Below are 18898 nucleotides of genomic sequence, written 5' to 3'. Positions count from 1 at the left end.
GCGGGTTCAGAGGCAGCCGCAGGCGGAGGAGGCGAGAGGAGCTCTGCCAGCTCCGGGCGCGCCGTGCCGGCACCATGACCATCTTCTGCAGCCACTGCCACAGGCCGCTGCAGGCACAGGCGAGCTGCTTGCCCAGCAGGGCCGGGGCAGCGCCCGGCATCTCCAAACCCTTCAGGTGAGCTGCTCCTCACCCGCGGGGCTGTAGGGGATGAGGATGAGGATGGGGATGGGGATGGTGTCTCCCCCTCTCCCTGGGCAGCTTTCCCCAAAGAGCTGGCTTTGCAGGTCGACCAAGAGCGCCTCGAAGGCTCGCCGGGACCAGATCAACGCGGAGCTGCAGGCGCTGCGCTCCCTGCTGCCCATCTCGGCGCGGGAGAAGGAGCGCCTCTCCTACCTGCACACCATGGCCCTGGTGTGCCTCCGGCTGCGGGGCGCCCAGCTCTTCCCTCCAGGTACCCCTGGGCACCGCTGCACCTGCCCGGCGCCTCGCCAGCATGGCTCTGCACGGGGCGCTGCTCCCGCAGGAGCCTCACGCTGTGCTCCCCCTGCAGTGTCGGCTCCCCCGGCGGGCCCGGTGCTCGCTGCGGAGCTGCTCTCCCTGCTGCCGGGCTTCCTGCTGGTGCTCTCGGCCGCTGGCAAGCTGGTCTACATCTCCGAGAACGTCTCCCAGGTCCTGGGCCTCTCCATGGTAAGGCCTGGCCGCTGTGGAGTTGCAGCCGCTGTCCCCGCGAGGCTCTCCTGTGAGCTCTCCCCCTCCGGGGCAGGCACGCTCCCTGACGACAGCTCCCCGCCCAGGTGGAGCTCCTCGCCCAGGGGGACACGGTGTTTGACATCCTGGAGGGGCGAGCGCGGGAGGATGTGTGCAAGAAGCTCCTCCTGGCCCAGGAGCAGCCAGGCAGGGGTAAGGCTGGGAGAACGGGAGGCTGCTGGGCTGGGGTCTCGCAGGTACTGCCCTGCCTGGGCTCTTTGTGGCCGCCTGGGAGGGGAGCGGGGCCGCCAGGGGAGCCCCTGACCCACTCCTGGTTTGCTGCAGAAGTCACGTTTGTCAGCGAGATGCGCACATCCAAAGCCTTCCGGCTGCAGCACGGGGGTAACCGGGCCGTGGCAGTGCGTGGGCATTTCATGGCCCCACGCTGGCCGGCCTCCCCCTCCGCCGCAGCCTTCCTGGCCCTCTGCACCCCGGTCCCACCGCTGGCTGCAGAGGGCGACGCCGGCTCTCAGGACGAGCTGTTCCACAGCACACATGCCCTGGACATGACCTTTAGCGATGTCTCGGAGAGGTGAGGGGTGCCCGCTCACACCACAGCCCCAGCCGGCTGTGCAGGACCCCCAGGATGCTTTCACTTCACTAAGCCTGGGTGCGGGACGCAGGCTAGACCCCACTCCTCTTATCCTCCCCAGTGTCACCTACCACCTCGGCTACAGCAGGGAGGAGCTGGTCGGTCGGTCGTGGTACAGCCTCCTGCACCCCGAGGACGCTGACCTAGCAGCTGCCCAGCACAGGGCTGTGGGTGAGTGGCCGTGTCCTCCTCTACCCTGGTCTGGCTACACCCAAGACCAGGATGCCTGCGACAAAGCACATTTGGTCCTGCTCACTGTACCAAGGAGGAAGCAGACAGTTAGTTACATGCCTGTGCGGGGCTGCAAGCACAGCGGGGGGCTGTCAGAGGGGTGCACACCACCTCTCCCAGCACCCCTAACGCCTCCCATTGCCCACAGCGCTGGGGCCGGGGCCGGCCGGGAGCCCCGCGGTGCTGCGCCTGCTCCGCCGGGACCGCAGCTGGGCCTGGCTCCGCGTCTGGGCACGCCGGGGCCGCGGCCTCATCGCCTGCTCCAGCCGCAGCCTCAGGTGAGCGCTGGGCCGGGCCCGGGGGGGGCTCAGGGGGGGGGGTCCCGGAGCCCCGGGGCCGCCCCTCAGCGCCGTGTCCGCCTCAGGGAGGAGGAAGCGGCCTACCTGCGGGACAGGCCTCGCGGCCCGCCCGCGCCTCGCAGCCCGGCAGCGAGCCCGGCGCTCAGCCGGCTGGCCGCACAGCTCCGCGCCTTGGCCGACAGCCTCTCGCCGCCCTCCTCCGCCGTTCCTCCGCCCTGCCCCGCTGCCCCCGGTACCCCCGCGGCCTGCCCCGGGGCCTGCCCCGCGCCGCCCGACGCCGCCCTGGCTCTGGCCCGTCTCCTAGGCGACGCGCTGGAGGCGGCGGCGCCGGGCGGTGCGCATGCGCATGCGCGGCGCGCGCAGCCCGCTCCTCAATAAAAGGCCCCTCCCACCCGCTGGCTGACTGACTGCGTGAGTGGCTCACTGCGCATGCGCGCGCGCCGGCCCGGTGGTGGGCGCCGGGCTGAGGGGAGGGGAGAGGGGGAGGGAGGGAGGAGGCCATGAGGGGAGGGAGACGGGCACGGCGGGAGGAGGAGGAGGAGGAAAAAGAGGAGGAAGAAGAGGAAGAAGAGGACGATGGTGATGAGGAGGAGGAGGAGGAGGAGGCGGCAGAGGGCTCGGTGTCGGAAGGTGAGGCCCTGCGGCCGCTCCCGCCGTGCCTGAGGGGGCTCTGAGGGGCCCTGGGGGGCTCCTGAGGGGGCTCTGAGGGGATTTGGGGGGGCCCTGAGGGGGCTCTGGGGGACCCTGAGGGGGCTCTGGGGTTGCTCGAGGGGGCCCTGAGGGGGCTCTGAGGAGACTTGGGGGTGCCCTGAGGGGTCTCTGAGGGGATTTGGGGGGTCTCTGAGGGGCCCTGAGGGGGCTCTGAGGGGCTGAGCCGTTACCCACTGGCCCCTCGGTCGGTTCCTGCCCCTGCAGCACGGCCCAAAGGTGCTGGGCCCATATCTGGGTGGATACCTGAGGTGGGGAGAGGGTGCTCGGTGCTCCCCAGGGGGGTGGTGGTGCCTCAGTGAGCTGCTGGGCGGGTTGGAGGGGGGTTGGAGGGATTGGAGGTCCCTTCCCGCTGAGTTGTGCCGAGGGGAAAAGGGATAAAAAGCAGCCAGGTGGTTAAAGTAGCAGGAGAGGGGGGTGGGGATAAGGGAAGCTGGCTGGGCCCATGATGGAGGTCCCCTCAGGATGGTGAGCTTCCCCCAGGGGTGGGAGCAGTCCTTCTGGAGCAGGGCACTGCGCTTCCCCAACTTCTACCCAGCTCTGTTTGCCCCCTGGGACCTCTGGATTCTGCCAAAACAGCTGGTGGCTTGTTGGTTTTTGTTCTGCCGCTGTCAGATGAAGTTTGTATCGGTGTGAGTGGCTACTTCTTGCCAGTCTCCTAAAAGCACACGGTAGGACACGTGTACTGCACCGACACTGCTGTACAGGAGGTGCTTTCCCCATCAGATTTTAATGTGTTGCTTCTTGGTTTCGTTGCCAGCACATGAGCCTTTGCTGCTTTCATGATAGGCATTTGGAAATGCAGCCAACTGTCATTCTGTGCTGCAAGTGACGGTGCCTTTGTCTTTACAAAACATGAGAGCCATTTCCACATTGTTCTTCCTTTCTTTTAATGTTTTCTCTGCCCTTCTGACTGTCCTTCCTCAGAGACTTCCATTCGTCCAGTGACACCCACCTATCTTCCTGTATAGAGATTAACTGCTCTACGCCCCAGTGACTCGTGTAATGAGCACAGATTCTTCCTGTAGCGCAGTTTAAAGATTTCTGCACTGAAGGCTGTGAGCTCCACTAAGCTGGCTATAAATTAGCAAGCTGCTTGGCGCTCGGTTTGTACCTGAGCGGTGAGTGCAGGTCTCTGCTCAGAAGGTGTCACGTTCTGCTGTGCAGGCACTAAGTGGCAGCACGAGGCTGACAAAGGGCAACGGTGGCAGGGGTGAGGGAGCCCAAGCCAGAGAGGGTGTCAGCTGGCAGCAGGATCAGTGGGAAGGGTGTTTTGGGGAAGCAGTGTGATCAAACAGCGCTGTGTTAACATTTCCTTTCTCCCTTGCTCTGAAAACTCAAGTGTATGAGCGAAAAGAAAGCGTTTCCTAGGGCAGTACTTGGGGCCAGGTGTGACTGTTTTTGGGAAGCCACATCTGGGTGTGTTGTGCCAGCAGCTTGGTACCCAGCTGTGCTCCTCTGGAAGGACTGCGTGCCTGGCGCTGCGCTGAGGTGCTGAGCAGGCAGACACCTCCCAGGTGTGAACCCAGAAGGAATCGCTTTGGTTGCAGTTAGGAGGAGGAGAACAATCTGCTGTTGGTGTAGGACTCGTCATTCGGGATGATAATGTTTTCTGTCTTGTAAGAACTGTTTAATCTCCTTCGGTGACAGTGATCCTAAGGAAGCGTAGCAACAGAAGACTCCAGGAGAATATCTCATGCGTTCATCAGCACTTTGCGTAGAAGCAGCTTTGATGTTTCTTCTGTTGTGTTGGTCTTCTGTGTGGTGGTTAGAGGAGAGAGGGAATAATTCGTAAAATATCAGATGTAAGCTGAGGGGAGCAGTGGTTTCTTTCTTCCATGCAGGAGGAGAGGGATGGCACCGCTGGGCTCGTGCCGGTTGTATCAGACTGAGCCATCCCTTTTGGTGGAACGCAGGGCTGGGAGGCGCCTCGAGAAGCTGTTTGGTTCAGGTGTGTTCTGCTCTCTCTTCCAGATCCATGTTTTATGTCTTTTGAGGAACGGCTGCAGCTGCAGAGCGGCACGAGAACAAGAGTGAGCAAGCAGGTGACCGGTGGGAAGAAAACTGCCAAACCTGCAGTGAAGCAGCAACGAAACAAAAAGGGGTAAAGGTGTCCTCGTGTGTTCAGGATGTGTCCTTGTGCCCTCTGCCCTCCAGAAGCTGTGCTGGGAACTCCTCACGGGCCACAGTTGCCCTGGGGCTGGTGTAGATCTCCTTTAACGTGCTGTACAGCAGCGGCCTTCACCATGGCACTTCATTTGGGAACAGGCTGGTAGTGCTGGAGCTCTTGGTACTCTGTCCTGCTCCCTAGCTGTTGCCTGTTAGTCGACAGTTAAATCAGCACTCATTTCCTGTACGCCCTCTGTATTGAGATGCTTTTAACCCAGAAGCACGGCTGGCTTCTCTTTCAAGGGAGAGTGCTTTTACCTCTACCCCAGCTGCTTTCTGATCCCCTTCCAGCTTATCGGGGTCTCCTGCCCAGCTCCCATAGCTGCAGGATCGGCCAGTTGGTCTGGGATCTCATTCATCCTTCTGCTCTTCTCTCATCCGTGTTGATGTCCCTCCCTCCCTCCCTCCCCTCCGCCCAGTACTCTCCTGTTCTCAGTAGTCTTTACACCTCCTGTTTGTATTCTCTGGAGGCCCTATTGATGTGGGGACTGTGGAATGTGTTCAGTGCAACAAAGCTTATCAGATCTCTTTACCGGCCTCCGCAGGCCGCTGCTGTTAGCAGCTGCCATAGCATTACCCTTTATTTGCAGTAGTTAACAGCTCTCAGTCCTCAGAGTCGTATCCCAGCGATTTGAATGGGTTTCCTCTCTTTCCCTGGTGTTCCCTCACGTATTTCTGATCCTCTGCTGAGCTAGTTTTCCTTCTGAATTGAGCAGCTGACCAGAGTGATGTTTCTACTTTGCCTTCTACCTGAGAGGCTGGGAGATTTTGTGTAGTGCAGCATCCTCACACAGCATCTCTATTTCTAAGACATGGTTTGCATAATTCTGTTTTTATTATTTAATTCCCCTAATCCTTTAAGCGCTGCATCTCTGTAAATCCCCGATGCTGCTTCTCTCGTGGTTTTTATAATGGAAGTGAACTTCTTAAAAGGGACTTCAGGGAAATCCCTGGCAGCTCGGCTGCTTTCAGCGATGGGTTATAAAGCTGGCTTGGGCGTTGCGCAGGGGCGTAGCTACATGAGCGGATGTGAAAATACCCAAAATGCCGCCTTGAGCGTGAGCTGGAGAGCTGCTCTATTGCCTCAGGGCTGTTTGTGCTCCTTGCCCCCCTGTAACTACTGCTGAATGTGGCTGTAGTGCCAGGGCTCTGTGGGGGCTTCACACATCTTTTCCTGTTTCTGATTACATACGTGATGCATGGACAAATCATGGGATGCAGCATCCAAGTGGGATGGGGAGAGTAATACTCCCTTCTCCCGCATTATCCTGCCTTCCTCTTCCCCCCTAAAGCTACAAGCTCCAAAGGTCTGTGCTACAAGAAGGACTTTTGGGTCCTGAGCCACTGTACAGTGACTTTTGGAATACGTGCCACGAGCTGTATGGCCCCCGTTCCTGGGGGCTGGCCTTTCCCGTGCCCGAGTTACGCTGTGACACCTATCAGTTGTACTGCTCCTGGTCACAGAGCTGACGGGTCTCTGCAACTACCACATTCCTACAGAAACACCCAGCTTTGGCCTTGCCTTTCAGAGTAACGCTGCTCAGTAGCGCGTGAGATGGGCTAGGAACAGAGGAGGGCTGTTAGGTGATGAACGAGAACGTGCGTGTGTGATAACTCAGTGCAGTGCGTTCACCGATGCGTCCTGTGCAGTGGCAGGTTTTCACTTGATACAGGGGGCTCTGGTGTTCTGGAACAAGACATAAGACACACAGATATTCTGGGGAGGATGACTTTAGCCACGCATCTATAGAGCAGTTGGTTGTATTAGCCTTGTCTGGCTCTTGACCAAGTCACCTCTGCAGGTATCACCATGGGAGAAGCCAGGTGTTTTGGCACCGTGCATTAATATCCTCCAGAGGGTCTGCATGACCTGCTGGCACATTACTCTGAGCCTCTTTCTGCCCTCTGCTCCCTTCAAGTTATGTTTTTTTTCTCTTTCAGGCCAGTGGAGATGTCTGCCAAGAAACCCGTACCTTTTCTGCGCCAAGTTGTCTCTGTCAGAAAGAAGGTGGGGTACAGGTACCTTGTATTTTGGGGAGAGCAAGAGGTGGGGTGCAGCAGGTGCTGATTTTAATTCGGTTTATTGCTGCTGCCTGGTAAACTGGATGCGGACACGATGACTTGGGGAGGGACTGCCACCTTTATTGTTGGGCTCAGGCTTTGCTAACTGCAGATGTTTTCAGTGATGGCTGTAAATATTGGTAGATTAAAAAATAAAAATAAAAATGGCAGGGTCTGATCCATGGGAAGAGAGGAAGCAGGACCTTTACTGGAATCCTGGCCCCGGCTCTCAGTTCTGCCTTCCCTGCTTCCAGATCCACAGGGACCCTCGATTTGATGACCTGTCTGGAGAGTATAAACCTGAAGTATTTATGAAGACGTACAGCTTCCTGGACGCCATCAAGAAGCAGGAGAAGGAGGTGATGCTTTATTTTATGCCTGTCCTTGGCCAGGAGAACCTTGCTTGGCAGGAGCAGCTTCCACAAAGGCCTTTTGCAGCGGAGCTGGCAGGCAGGCAGTGACGCAGCTTTCTGCTCTCTTCTCCAGATGATTCAGAAGCAGCTGAAGAAATGCCGGGACGCGGAGCAGAAGGAGAAGCTGCAGCAGCTCCTGAACCGCATGGTAAGCTCGGTGCAGCAGCTCCTCTCCTGTGAGGCACCAAGAGAGGAGGTGTGACCCGAGGGCTGTCTAGACGCTTGCTGCCACGGGCCATCCTTTCTGTGCAGACGCAGCAAGAACAGGCACAGAAAAAACAGCAAAAACAGAGGGAGAGGGAGCTGTCTTTTAAGAGACGTCAACGGGAATTGGCCAAGCAGGGGAAGAAACCCTTCTTCCTGAAGAAATGTAAGTACAGAGTGTGAACGTGCTGCTGACAGGGCTCTGAGCTCTGGAAGCGAGTGGTCGATAATTTGGCTTGGAGCTGCGGAGGGATGGGTCTGGTGCTGGCACCCCAGTGACAAGCCGGGCCTGGGGCCAGGGAGGGAGAGGCGAGAAGGGGCCAGCGTGCAGAGATGATTCAGGCTTGGGTTAAAGCCCTGCTCCTCTCTCCTTCGCAGCTGAGAAGAGGAAATTGGAGCTGGCAGAGAAGTACGCGGAGCTGAAGAGGAGCGGAAAGCTGGAGAGCTTCCTGAGCAAGAAAAGGAAGAGGAACGCCATCAAAGACAAGCGCCGTCTGCCCTCGCAGAAGAACTTGTGACGGCCAGACAGGCGTGCTGCTGCCTGGAGAGGTGGGGCTGCTGCTGCCATTCCCTCTGCCCGGCCAGGCCTGGCAGGTGGCCCCCAGCCTCCTGCTGTCTGCCATCACCGTACGGTGACGCTGTGAGGCTCCAGACCTCGCGCCTGCCCATGTCTTCCTCTAAGGGCAGTGCCACCACCTCTCTGGGCCCCTGCTCCACTGCTTCTAGGGGATTTCTTTTTTTCCTCCAGCAATGCTGCCTGGTTTAGGCTATGATCTTTGTTCTCAGTGACGTGCCCGGCTCTGTCTTGTTAAAAACCTCGTTACAGGTCTGGGCACGAGCAGGAGGCCTTGCTTGGAGGCCTCCCCTCCTGAGACTCAGTAAGCCGGCTTCCCCAGCCTCTCGGCACGGGTCTCCAGCCCCTGCCAGTTTTCCCATCCTCAGCTGCAGCGAGCCCAGAGGGCCGACACCTTCCTGCTGGGGGCCCCGCCTGGGTGCTGCATCCAGGTGGAGTCTGAGCAGCGCTGAGAAGTGAGGGAATTGTGTCCGTGTCTGGTGAAGCAGCCGTGCTGTTGCAGGCCTTCCTCGTGGCCTGGTGCAGGGCTGCCCCCTTCTCAGCCTGTTTTCTCAAGGGCTGCTGGTGCTCCCAGGTCACTCCGGTTCTGCACAAAATAAATCCTTCACTTTCCTCTATTCCCCGTGTCGCTGCTGTTGCAATCCAAGCCATAGTTTGAGCTCCCAGGACGTGCCTCCAGCACTACCCATCACCCCCATCTGTTTCTCCTGCCTCCTGGCCCTCTCCTCATGGAGGTGACGTGGGGATGAGCCCAGTGCTCCCAGTTGGAACCAGTTCAGCAGGGCCAGGCGCTCCCTGCCCAACCTGGGCACGGCCCCGCAGCGAGCAGCAAGCGAGGCGAGCAGCACCACTGTGCCTGGCTGAGGGCGGTACTGAGGCATCTGCCTCCCCGCGCATCCTGCTCTGCTGACGGGTTTTGGTGAGACTGGGGGAAGGCGGAAGAAGTGGGATGTGCCAGCTCGCTTAGGGACGATGAGGAGAGCTGCAGCCACCCTTAGCACAAAGCAAGCCAGGCGTGGGCTCTGCCCGGCCTCTTCCTCCTCTCCTGGCTTCGTGATGGATGCAGAGCCTGCCGCAGCCTTACTCCTGCGGTGGCACTGAAGCTCAAGGCTCTCACAGCCCCTTTGTGGCATCATTTTGCTGTTCTACGCCTTGTTTTTATCCTGGAGCTGGACAAATCTCTCCTGGTAACAGTGCAAGGAGAGAATTGAGGAAGGAGCCTGGAGTGGGCTCGCCTGGAAGCCCTGGCCGTGCAGGAGTTGCCTTCCCAGGTCCCCGTGTCCCCATCCCCAGCTGCTGGGAGATGCACCCAGCAGGCAGCAATCCTGCTGCAGCCCCAGACACTGTGGACACGGGTTTCACCTGCTGCTGTCCAGCGCAGGAGAAACGAGGAGAGAATGCCCCCATGTGGGCGCCTGGAACCTTCTCCCTGCATCTGGGTGGCCACCAATGAGCTCCCCTTTCCCCACCACTGCCACGTGACACTGGGACAGGCGAGGGACGGGGGACACGGACACGAGGAGGGCTCAGGTCTTTTATTGCAAAGAGGGAGGTACGAAAAAGGTCCCGTGGCCGAGCCTGCGGCTGTCCAAGGAGGAGGAGAGGCCGGAGGAAGCCCGGTCCTCGCTGCCCCCAGCGTGGGCACCTGGCTCTCACGGCACGGGGAGCGGGGCGAGACGCCGCGGTGGGGCAAGTGGCGTCCCCACACAGCCCACGGGGGCAGTCCGGGGGGCTCTGCGGCCCTCCTGGTGTTTTGTGGGGGCGGTCGGGGCTGCGGCTGCTGCCTCACGTGTTGTCCTGGGCCGGCTCCTCGGGGCGAGCGGGCTGATCCCGGGACTTGCCCGGCGCCGGGGAGGGCTGGGGCTGGCAGGAGCCTTGCGGGGCAGGGCCGGGCCCCGGCGGCGCGTGGTTGCGGTGCCGCTGGTACTGCACGAACATGCAGACCTTGAGGCCGATGGCCAGCATGTTCTTGCCCATGAAGATGCTGGAGACGCGGGCGTCCCTGAAGAAGAGCATGTTGCTGCCGCGGATGAAGATGGTGGTGATGTTGACGGTGAGCATGCTCAGCATGGGGTAGAGCATCATGCGGTGCGGCACGATGCCGATGCCCTGCATGCTGATCTCGCAGAGGGACACGCAGGGCAGGACCAGGAGCAGGATGTAGCAGTAGAAGAACATGATGCCCTCCGCCCAGAGCGGCAGGCCCTTCTTCTGGGGCTCCCACAGGTTGGCCTGGATGTCCAGCACGTCCAGCATGTCCACGATGACCCAGAAGAGGCGGTTGCGGAGATCCTCCTTCTTCTTGAAGGTCCGCACGTACTCCATGCGCTCCGTGGCCACCAGCAGCACGTAGAGGGCCGGGATGCAGACGGAGAGCAGCAAGGTCAGCGCCTTGCGGGCCATCAGGTCCAGGCTCTTGCGGTCAGCCTTGTAGTTCTGGTAGACGAAGTAGACCTTGATCTCCAGAACGAAGACGTAGAGGAACCAGAGGATCATGGCGTAGCCCCGCTTGGCCGTCTTCACCTCCGCCCCCACCCAGGTGGCCACGTAGCGGAGCACCAGCAGGAAGCACACGTCGCCCACCGCCACCATGACGCAGATGCCCAGCTTCCTGGAGCCCTGGCTCTGCTCCACCAGGTAGGCATCCATGAGGACGAGGCTGCTCATGATGAGCACGGTGGAGAGGCACACGTGGGGCTTGCTGATGGGCGGCGGGGGCACCATCCTGCGCGGAGGAACAGGCAGGGCCATCAGCGAGCTGCCAGGCGCGCCCGCCCCCACCCTCTTGTCCCCCCCTCTCCCCGCCAACCGTGGGTGAGCAGAAGAAGGGGTGGGGGAGGTGAATGGTCATCAGTTTTTCCCCCAGCATTGTTTCAACCCCCCAGAATGTGCCAGGCCACGTCTCCACAGGACATCCTGCCGGGGAACGGGCACGAGCCCCACCTCAGACCCCAGGAGCCACATGTAGGGGGACCATGGGGCAGGCTGGGTGTCCTTCGAGCACTTGGGGTGCTCCTGGCTCTTCCTGGAGCTCCTCACACTGCTTAATTTCTTAGTGCCTTATATTTTCCGTGGGCTTTCCCGGTCCGTGGCCCTGGTTCTGCTCTTTCCTAGAAGGCACACGTGGCCGTGCCCTCATCCCGAGCAGGTCCTTAACGGCCGTGAGGCAGAGCCCCTGTCTTTTTAGCCTCCTTCATTTCCATCCTCGGCATTAGGAGAGAGGACAGCCGGGCTAAAAATAAGCTGGAGGGTGGGAGGGAGGGAAGAAATCTGCCCAACATCTTCAGTTTCCTCCAGCCTCGTGCTCCTCAAGAGCTTTGCCTACAGCTGCCTGCCCGTGCCCGCTGTTCCCTGGGCACCATAAGCAGCGGGAGGCAGCGCTGGGCACGCAGAGCTCTGCAGGAGGCCCTCGATTTCAGCCCAATGCTCAGCTTCGTGGCACAGGCAGAGCAAAACCCAGACCCTACGAGGTTTGGGTGGCACGGGCACCGCCGGGCTCCCTCCTCCTGGCCCAGCACAGCTGCGGGCGGCTGCTGCCAGCGCCGGAGGGAGCAGGGAGCCGGGGCCCTGCGTGGCAGCTGCTCTGGAGGGGAGCCAGCCCCGGGGCTGAAATGGAGGCCGAGGCTGGGCTGCTGGCCGCGCTGCCGGGGCAGGGCAGGGGGCTGTGAGCAGGGCACGCAGGGCACCGCGCTACCAGAACTACTTCGGGGCCAGGAACCTGCGTGCTCGGAGGGATGCAACCTGCTGGGCGTGGGTGCCTCTGAGGCTGAGGTGCCCGAGGGTGGTGGGGATGAGGGAGATGATGGTCCCGATAGATGGGGCACTCCTGGAGCACCCCAAGGGTTTCTCTGCTTGACCCTGCTGGTTCCTCAAGCCTTTGGAGGATCTGTGAGCCTCCCGCCCCCCAGCACGCTGCCCCACATCCCAAATCCCACCCGGCAGCCGCTCTGCCCCACTTCTGGGCTCCCCATAGGGCTGCCACCCCACGACCCCTGCGCCGAGCGAGCCCCCCGCCTTGGCCCCATTACCTGGGGGTGCCCGGACAGGCGAAAGCCCCGAAGCCCGCATGTCCCGAGCCTTCAGCCGAGCGTGCGGCCGGGCTGCAGCAGGAGAGCGGCGAGGCGGCGGGGAGCTGCTCGGAGCCGGGCCGGGGAGCGGCACGGAGGGACGGCGGCGGCGGCGGGGCCGGGGCAGCGGGGGGCCGCGGCCGGCTCTGGCTGTCCGCCCGCAGCATGGCTCGGCGAGACAAACGGGGCCGCAGCGGCGGAGCGGGGCCCCGCAGCTCCCCCCGCCGGGGCCGCGCTTTTACCTCGGGGAAGCGGCGCGGGGCGGGGCCGGCACGGGGAGAGCCGGGGGGGGGCAGCCCCGGTGGCGGCCCCGTGCCCGGCGCGGCATCGCCCGGCGAAGGCTCTGCGGCGCCGCTTGGCCCCTCCCGGCCGGGCGGGGACTGCGGCGGCCCCCGGCGAGGCGGAGCGGCCCGGTACCGGGGCGGGGGGCGGGGGGGCTCCGCTCTGCACCGCGCTCGGCCCGCTCCGGGGGCTGGGACTGCGGGGGGGGGGGGGGGGGGGGGGGTAGCAGGGTACCGGGGCGCGCACGGGGGTACCGGGGGTGCCCCCCCCACCCCGTTGCCACGGCAACCCCGCCGGGCGCGCGCCCTGCCGCGCCCCTCGGCGCGCGCCCGCGCCGCCAGCCCGCGCGTTAAAGGGCTCGCCGCCACGCCCCCCGCCGCCCCCCATTGGCCGCTCCTCGCCTTCCTCCTCCTCCCATTGGCTGCCCGCTGCCTCTCTCCTCCCCCGCCCCGATTGGCCGCGCTCTCCGCCCTCCCCCTTTGCCATTGGCCGGCTGCCCCGCCGCCAAGCCCCTCCTCCCCACTCCCATTGGCCGCCGGCTCGGCGGGGCCGCCCGCTCCCGCCGCCGGCTCGCCGCCGAGCGCGCGCGCGCGCCACCGGGCGGAGCGGGCGGGCGCGCGCCCAGGCGGAGGCTCCGGGGCCGCCACCGGCGGGGGGATGGCGGCGGCGGCGGGCGGCGCGCTGGGCTCGGGGCCCCCCCCGGCACCCCCGGCGGCGGCGGCGGCGGCGGCGGTGGCCGGAGGAGGAGGTGGAGGAGGGGCGGCGGCGGCCACCGCGGCCGCCACGGCGACCACCGTGATGATGATGACCGCCGCCACCCCGGCCGCCGCGGCGGTGACGGCCGCCGGGCCCGGCCCGGTGCCGGTGCCCATGAACCTGTTCGCCACGTGGGAGATCGACCGCTCGGCGCCCAGCTGCGTGCCCAGGTTGGTCCCGGGGAGGGGTCCCCCGGGGGTAGCGGGGGGGTCTCGGGGGTCGGTGGTGTCTCCCGGTACCGGGAGGAGCCGCCGGGCCTCGGGGGGGGGTGTGCGGGGAGGGGGCGGCGGCGCTGCGGTGGTCGCGGGGAGGGTGGGTGGGTGGGGTGGGCGTGGTGGGGGCTTCTCCGACCGCCGTGGGTCTGTGGTGATGGTGGGGGGCTTGGGGGTGTGCTCCCAAATCAGTGGTTCCGTGATTCTGGTGGTGGTGGTGGTACGGGGATGGATGGCCAGGTGGTCCCGGAGGTGTTCTCCTACCTCAGTAGGTCTGTGGTCATTCGTGGTGGTGGCGGTGGTACAAGGATGGATGGCCAGGTGGTCCCGGAGGTGTTCTTCAATGTCCGTGAGGCTGTGGTGATGGTGGTGGTCATGCAGGTCTTCTCCAAGCTCAATGGTTCCGTGATTCTGATAGCGGTGGTATTGGTGGTGTGGGGATGGATGGGCCAGGTGGTCCCGGAGGCGTTCTCCCACCTCCATCAGTCTGTTAGTGGTGGTGGTGTTGTACAGGGGCAGTTGCACCAGGTGGCCTTGGAGGCCTTCTGCAACCTCAGCGAGTCTGTTAGTGGGTGATGGTGGTGGTAGGGGGTGGTTGGACTATGTGGTCTTGGAGATCTTCTTCTGACCTCAGTGGTTCAATGATTCTGTTGGTGGTGATGGTGGTGGCAGGGAGACGTTTGGACCAGGTGCTCTTGGAGATCTTCTGACCTCAAAGGCTCAATGATTCCATTAGTGGTAATATTGGTGGTACAGGAATGGTTGGACCAGGTGCTCTTGGAGGCCTTCTCCAACCCTACTGAGTCTATGACACATGTGGAAAAAGCACAGAGAAAATAAATCATGGTAAGAACCAGCCCTTGGAAGGGGTGCCAGGAGACAGAGGAGTTGGGAGCGAGGAGCATGGGGGTCCAGCAGCCAGACAGCAGGGAGCAGAAATGTTTGGAAATAATGCCCAGCTGGTGTGCTGCCCACCAAGGTCCTGGGCTCCACGGGCAGCAGCCTGGAAGTGCTTGAGGTTTGGGGTCAGGTTTGGGGGCTGGGGGCAGCTTTGGAGTGCCTCGAGGTGGTGCCTGGCTGTGGGTGTCGAGCAATGAGCCGGGCGGTGGTGAAGCACGTGTGGACGTAGCCCTCGCACGCAGAAGCTGGGAGCAGCTGCCGGGAGGCGATTCTCCCTTCCCAGCCCCAAAAACGAGCTGGGTTTGTGGGGACGCTGTGCTGCGCTCCGGGAGTGGCAGCGGTGGCAAAGCAACGCCCAGTAACGGGGCTTTTGTCCCCTACACGCCCCTGGTCTTAATCCTGCCGGCCCTGAGCAAGTGTAGGGGCTGCCGAGGGGCCGTGCCCAGGCCGGGAGGATTTTGGGGAGGAACCCAGGGCGCAGAGCCAAGTCCCCGTTGAGTTTTGGGGGCTGCCTCGCTCTCGGATCGGGGGTGTGGCCCTTCCTGCTGGGGTCTCTCTGTGGTTTCGGGGCCTGGCTGGGAGAGGTGTGTGCACGGAATAAAATAAAATGTCTGTCTGCGTGGAAGCAGCGCCGTGCTGTGCTCGCATTGTTCCGCGCTCGGGAGAAACGCGTGGAAGGACTTTGTGCAAACACGCTCTGGGGCTCGGGGCTTGCCAAGCAGTGTTATTTTTCAACCTCTGTTAATAGCTCGCCTCTCCTGCCTGCTGCCTTTAATATCCGAGAGGCCGCGAGCTCTTGAAGAATTAGGAAACGAGATAAGATGGCCCGATTGGGGTTCCTTCTTGCTCGTTTTCCGTGACACAGCCGGCGTGTCGGGGATGCTGGTTCCGCGATAGGTCGCGGCGTTTCTAGCCGGGGGTGCGAGATGCAGGCAGCATTTGGGCTCAGGGATTGCCGTGGCTGAGCTGGGAGGGCGAAGGCAGGTTCTGAGGATCGTGGGTACACTCACACGGGGCTCAGGGGGCTGCTCCGTCCCCGCGGGAGCGCAGCCTGCCTTCTCTGCAGCCCCTACAAATCCCCCTCTCCGAGGCCGGCTTGGCGGTGAACGCCCCCATGCTCAGCGATCCTTTAAGGCACCATCTCCTTCCAGCCGGAATAACGAGCGTTTGTCTGCCTCTGATGCTTTCACTGCTTCCCTGGGTAAATCGGGGGTTTTCACGGCCAACTTCCAGCCTCAGCAAAAGCTGCTCGGGGAGCAGCAAATGGCTGCAGACGATTCCCCAAAAAGACAGTAGGATGCCACGGGGGGACGGCGCAGCGCCGGGCAGGGAGAGGCCCCGGCCTCTGAGGAAGCAGCCTCGTAGCCGGTGCTGTTTGCCGTGTCTGAATTATGATTTCCTCTTTGTCCTGTTGAGAAAACAAAATGTTCCTAGAGGCCGTCTGATGCCTGCGATGGCTTTTGCTCAGGTGCCTCCATGCGCCGGCAGCAGTGGGCCCGGGGGAGAGGCGCGGTGCTTTGGGTGCTGCTGTGCTTACGGGGCCCGCTGCCCGCTCTGCGGGGTGATTCATCCCCCGTGCTCACGGCCCGGAGTTGCAGGGGCATTTCTGCACGGGCATTTCCTCGCAGGCCTGTTGCAACGCGAGCACCGTTACGACCTACTGCCCGCTGTCATCGCGCGGGCGGTTTCTGCTTCTCCTGCCTCGTGCGGGCTAAGCCAGCGAGAGATTCTGCTTGGCTGACAAAAACTCCTGTTGTGTTCTCGTTTTTCTGGGCCCTCCTCGTTTTCCTCCTCGTGCTGTTTTTTTAGACTTTCACTGGAAATCCTTCTGACTCTGCAGAGAGTAAGTTGAGGTGCAGCGCCAGTGCGTATGGGACCGTCGCCTGGACAAAAAATGCACACGCACAGCTGTGGGTTTTACCTGGTTTTCTGTGCCCAGGATACCCAAATTCCTTTCATAGCAGCTTAGGGTGATGGTTGAACTCACGCCTTCGGTTCCATTCTCCAGAACTGAAGCCCACTAACAATCAGCTGTAGTGCTGTTATAATGGTCACGGGGCTAGGACAAGAGCCGTCCCGTTGCAAAGGCTCCTGCTCTCTTCTCGTTGTTCCTTAACGCTTCTTCTGTACCAGGGAAGATCATATTCATCCAAAATGTCTCATGGGCAATTCTGCCCAGGTAGCGTCTCTGAATCCATATTATTTAGGTCAGCATTTTTAGGTGTACATTACTTATGTATTTCAGAAGAGCTCCCTTTCATCTGGCCTGCATTTTTCCCGTGTTCCTTCAGCCATCTTCTGGTAGCCTGTTGGTTTTCCCACCTTCCTTATGCATCCAGTTTCTTCTCATTGCTCCTTTCCCTCAAAGGCCCCGCACACTCCTGCTGATAACCTTGGCACCATTCTCCCTTTTTTCCTTGCTTCTCTATTTCCTTACCCACCTGTAACCGAGTAACCTTCAGTTATGAATCTTAATTTTTCTGTTTTCTAGTTAATTTTCTCTTATTCTCGGGATCTAGAGGCTATTACTTGCGAAGCTGCAGCGGCCACAGCCCATTATTGCGTGGCTTTTGTTTTTCAGCTGGACAATGCTCGCAGGATGTGTTTTAATAGCTTTGGGGTTTTCTTTCTCTCTTAGTGAACAGCAGGCCTTGTCCCGCAGTTAGGCTTTCTGAAGGTTCTTGGATGCACTTCCCCGAAATACAGTCCCGTCAATTGCCATTTATTTCGGTCCGCTCCTACCTCCTGCCCGAGGCTGCTGGCTCCGAGTATTCCTTTCTTTCTTGTGAGCTCCTTTGTCAGAAGCAGACCCAGGATGTCCATTTGAATTTCATGCCGTGCTGTGTATATGAATAATTTACTCATTTTTTCCCCCTGGTGTTTATCGAGTCCCTTAACTGAAGGTTTTCCTCTGCCTGTTACGTTCCTTAATCTGCCGTCAGGCCACAGGACAGCATTCCCATTTCTCTGCATTTATGCCTTGCTCGTGTCACCTCGGACCGACGAGACGTTCCCACTCCCCTGGGGCTGACTTTGTTGCTCTGCTCCTTAGGGGAGCATCACCCCTTATTTCAGGGGCCTGAGCAAGCGGGTGGAAAGCCTAGATCCAAATTTACCGGTTGTGGTGAGAATTATTTTTGAGTGAAGGATCTTTACCGTGCAATTCTTTAGAATTGAACTTTTTTTTTTTTTTTTTTTTTTTTAAGGAAAATGTAAATGGTTTTTGTTCCAGTTGAAGAAGCTTCGAAATGGATGCCCAAGTCTTTTCCGCAGGGCTGCACTGCTGCTGTTGTGGCACTTTGCTCTCTCCCAGTGCTCTGTTCTGAAACGTGTCATGTCACGAGACCTCTCGTAGCGTGGTGCCATATTCCTGAGCCTGCAGGGGGTCAGATCTGAGGCGCTTGCCCACTGTTGAAGACACCAGCATAGGAAATGATGGGGTGGTAGCTGGGCTTGCTGCTGCCATGAAGAATCACAGAAGCAGGGAGCTGTAAGGAAACTTTGTGCTCACCATCAGTAGGTGAGTTGTTAGAGCTGGGTTTCAGAAGCTGCCTTGTGCCGTGGACTCCTTTTCATGGAGAGCTGTCCCAGGACACCCTGGACGATGGAGAATCCCTCGTTTCTGAAGTCTCCACAACACGCTCTGCCCAGCTGCTGCCTCTTCTCCCCTGAAGAACTGCCTGCAGCTGAGACCTGGAGGAAGCTGCTGTGGTTCTGTGGACTAACCTTGACCTGGTTTCAGTGCTTTTCCCAGCTTGGCCACACTGGCCCATCTCCAGCACGCTCGGAGAGGCAGCGGTGCGGCCTGGCCAGCCCTGCCAGCTGGCGAGTGTCGGGCTGCAGCCTGCCCTGCGGCCCCATCAGCGCCTCCAAACCTTGCTGAAAGGCCCTTCTCACTCTCTTAAGCACTACGTACTTTTTTTCCTCCGGTAGACAGGGCTGCAAGTGGTGTCTTGTAACCTCTTTGTGGTGGTTCATTCATTAGCACGTTGTTTTAGCCCGCAGACAGGGCGAGCAAGCTGCTCAGCAACAGGTACTGCGGCCAGCTGCTCGTGCCCTGGCTCCCTGTGTGTTTGCACCTTCCTCAGAGCACTCCTGGACCTGGGGGCAGCCGGTGCAGCAGTTCTGCTGCCTTGGTGGGCAGAGAAGTGGAAAACCTGTTAGATTTGCCAAAAAAAGGTCCATGACTTCAGCATAACGCCTGGTTTCAACACGGCCCAACTGGATGGAGAACAACGCTTCTTCAGAACCTGCACTTTTGGGTTTTCTGTCTGCCCCCAGGTTGCTTTTGGGCTAGACCCCAAGCGAACGGCTGGAAGTTCAAGCACAGTGATCTGAAATGAGCACTGACTGGTGTGATGCTTCCCGAGGAACATACCCATCAAAAAAAAAAACAAAACACAATACAAAAGCTGGCTGCAGGACGCAGCCTCGCCACCGCTTTGTTGGTTAGTCAGCTCTTTTCTCTCGTTTCTCGGGAGGCCGTTGTGCAGCAGGAATGAATTCCGTCACGTGCTTGCTGTTAACCAAGTCGCTCGTTTGTAAAGCGGAGCAGGAAGACGACCTTGTGGTTTGGACGCTGAAGCGAGGCTGAGATGCGGAGCCTGGATCTGGAGCTGCTTGCTCTGTGCCTCTCTCACGTTCCTGGTCCCCACACTTTGTTCCCAGCTGCTCGTTTCCAG

The 18898-nt window shown here is 60.7% G+C and overlaps 3 protein-coding genes across 5 annotated transcripts in view; 2 read left to right on the top strand and 1 right to left on the bottom strand.

The window, feature by feature from the left end:
* The first annotated feature begins 2370 nt into the window (after window positions 1–2370).
* On the top strand, window positions 2371–8616 carry RRP36 (ribosomal RNA processing 36). The gene is made up of 7 exons (XM_032183711.1): window positions 2371–2500; window positions 4553–4682; window positions 6689–6755; window positions 7063–7167; window positions 7295–7369; window positions 7474–7591; window positions 7804–8616. The coding sequence occupies exons 1-7, from the start codon at window positions 2371–2373 to the stop codon at window positions 7941–7943; spliced, it is 765 nt and encodes a 254-aa protein (XP_032039602.1). The 3' UTR covers window positions 7944–8616.
* Window positions 8617–9530: 914 nt separating this feature from the next.
* Window positions 9531–12233, bottom strand: LOC116487916 (transmembrane protein 121-like). The gene is made up of 2 exons (XM_032185148.1): window positions 12028–12233; window positions 9531–10724 (listed from the first exon to the last, which is right to left on the bottom strand). Exons 1-2 carry the CDS (start codon window positions 12231–12233, stop codon window positions 9785–9787), a joined length of 1146 nt encoding a protein of 381 aa, XP_032041039.1. The 3' UTR covers window positions 9531–9784.
* An 880-nt stretch (window positions 12234–13113) lies between these two features.
* LOC116488244 (phosphofurin acidic cluster sorting protein 1-like) overlaps window positions 13114–18898 on the top strand; it is a 43578-nt gene continuing 37793 nt past the window's right edge. For 2 of the 3 annotated variants that reach the window (XM_032185715.1, XM_032185714.1), the window contains exon 1: window positions 13114–13274. In XM_032185715.1, the coding sequence (XP_032041606.1) occupies window positions 13147–13274 (128 nt within the window). In that variant the 5' untranslated portion in view covers window positions 13114–13146. The remainder of the gene's footprint in view (window positions 13275–18898) is intronic. The other variant, XM_032185713.1, reaches the window with a different exon arrangement.

Source organism: Aythya fuligula, chromosome 3 (genome assembly GCF_009819795.1).
Source record: "Aythya fuligula isolate bAytFul2 chromosome 3, bAytFul2.pri, whole genome shotgun sequence".
In the NCBI taxonomy this organism is placed as follows: Eukaryota; Metazoa; Chordata; class Aves; order Anseriformes; family Anatidae; genus Aythya; species Aythya fuligula.
This window is presented reverse-complemented; position numbering and strand designations above follow the sequence as displayed.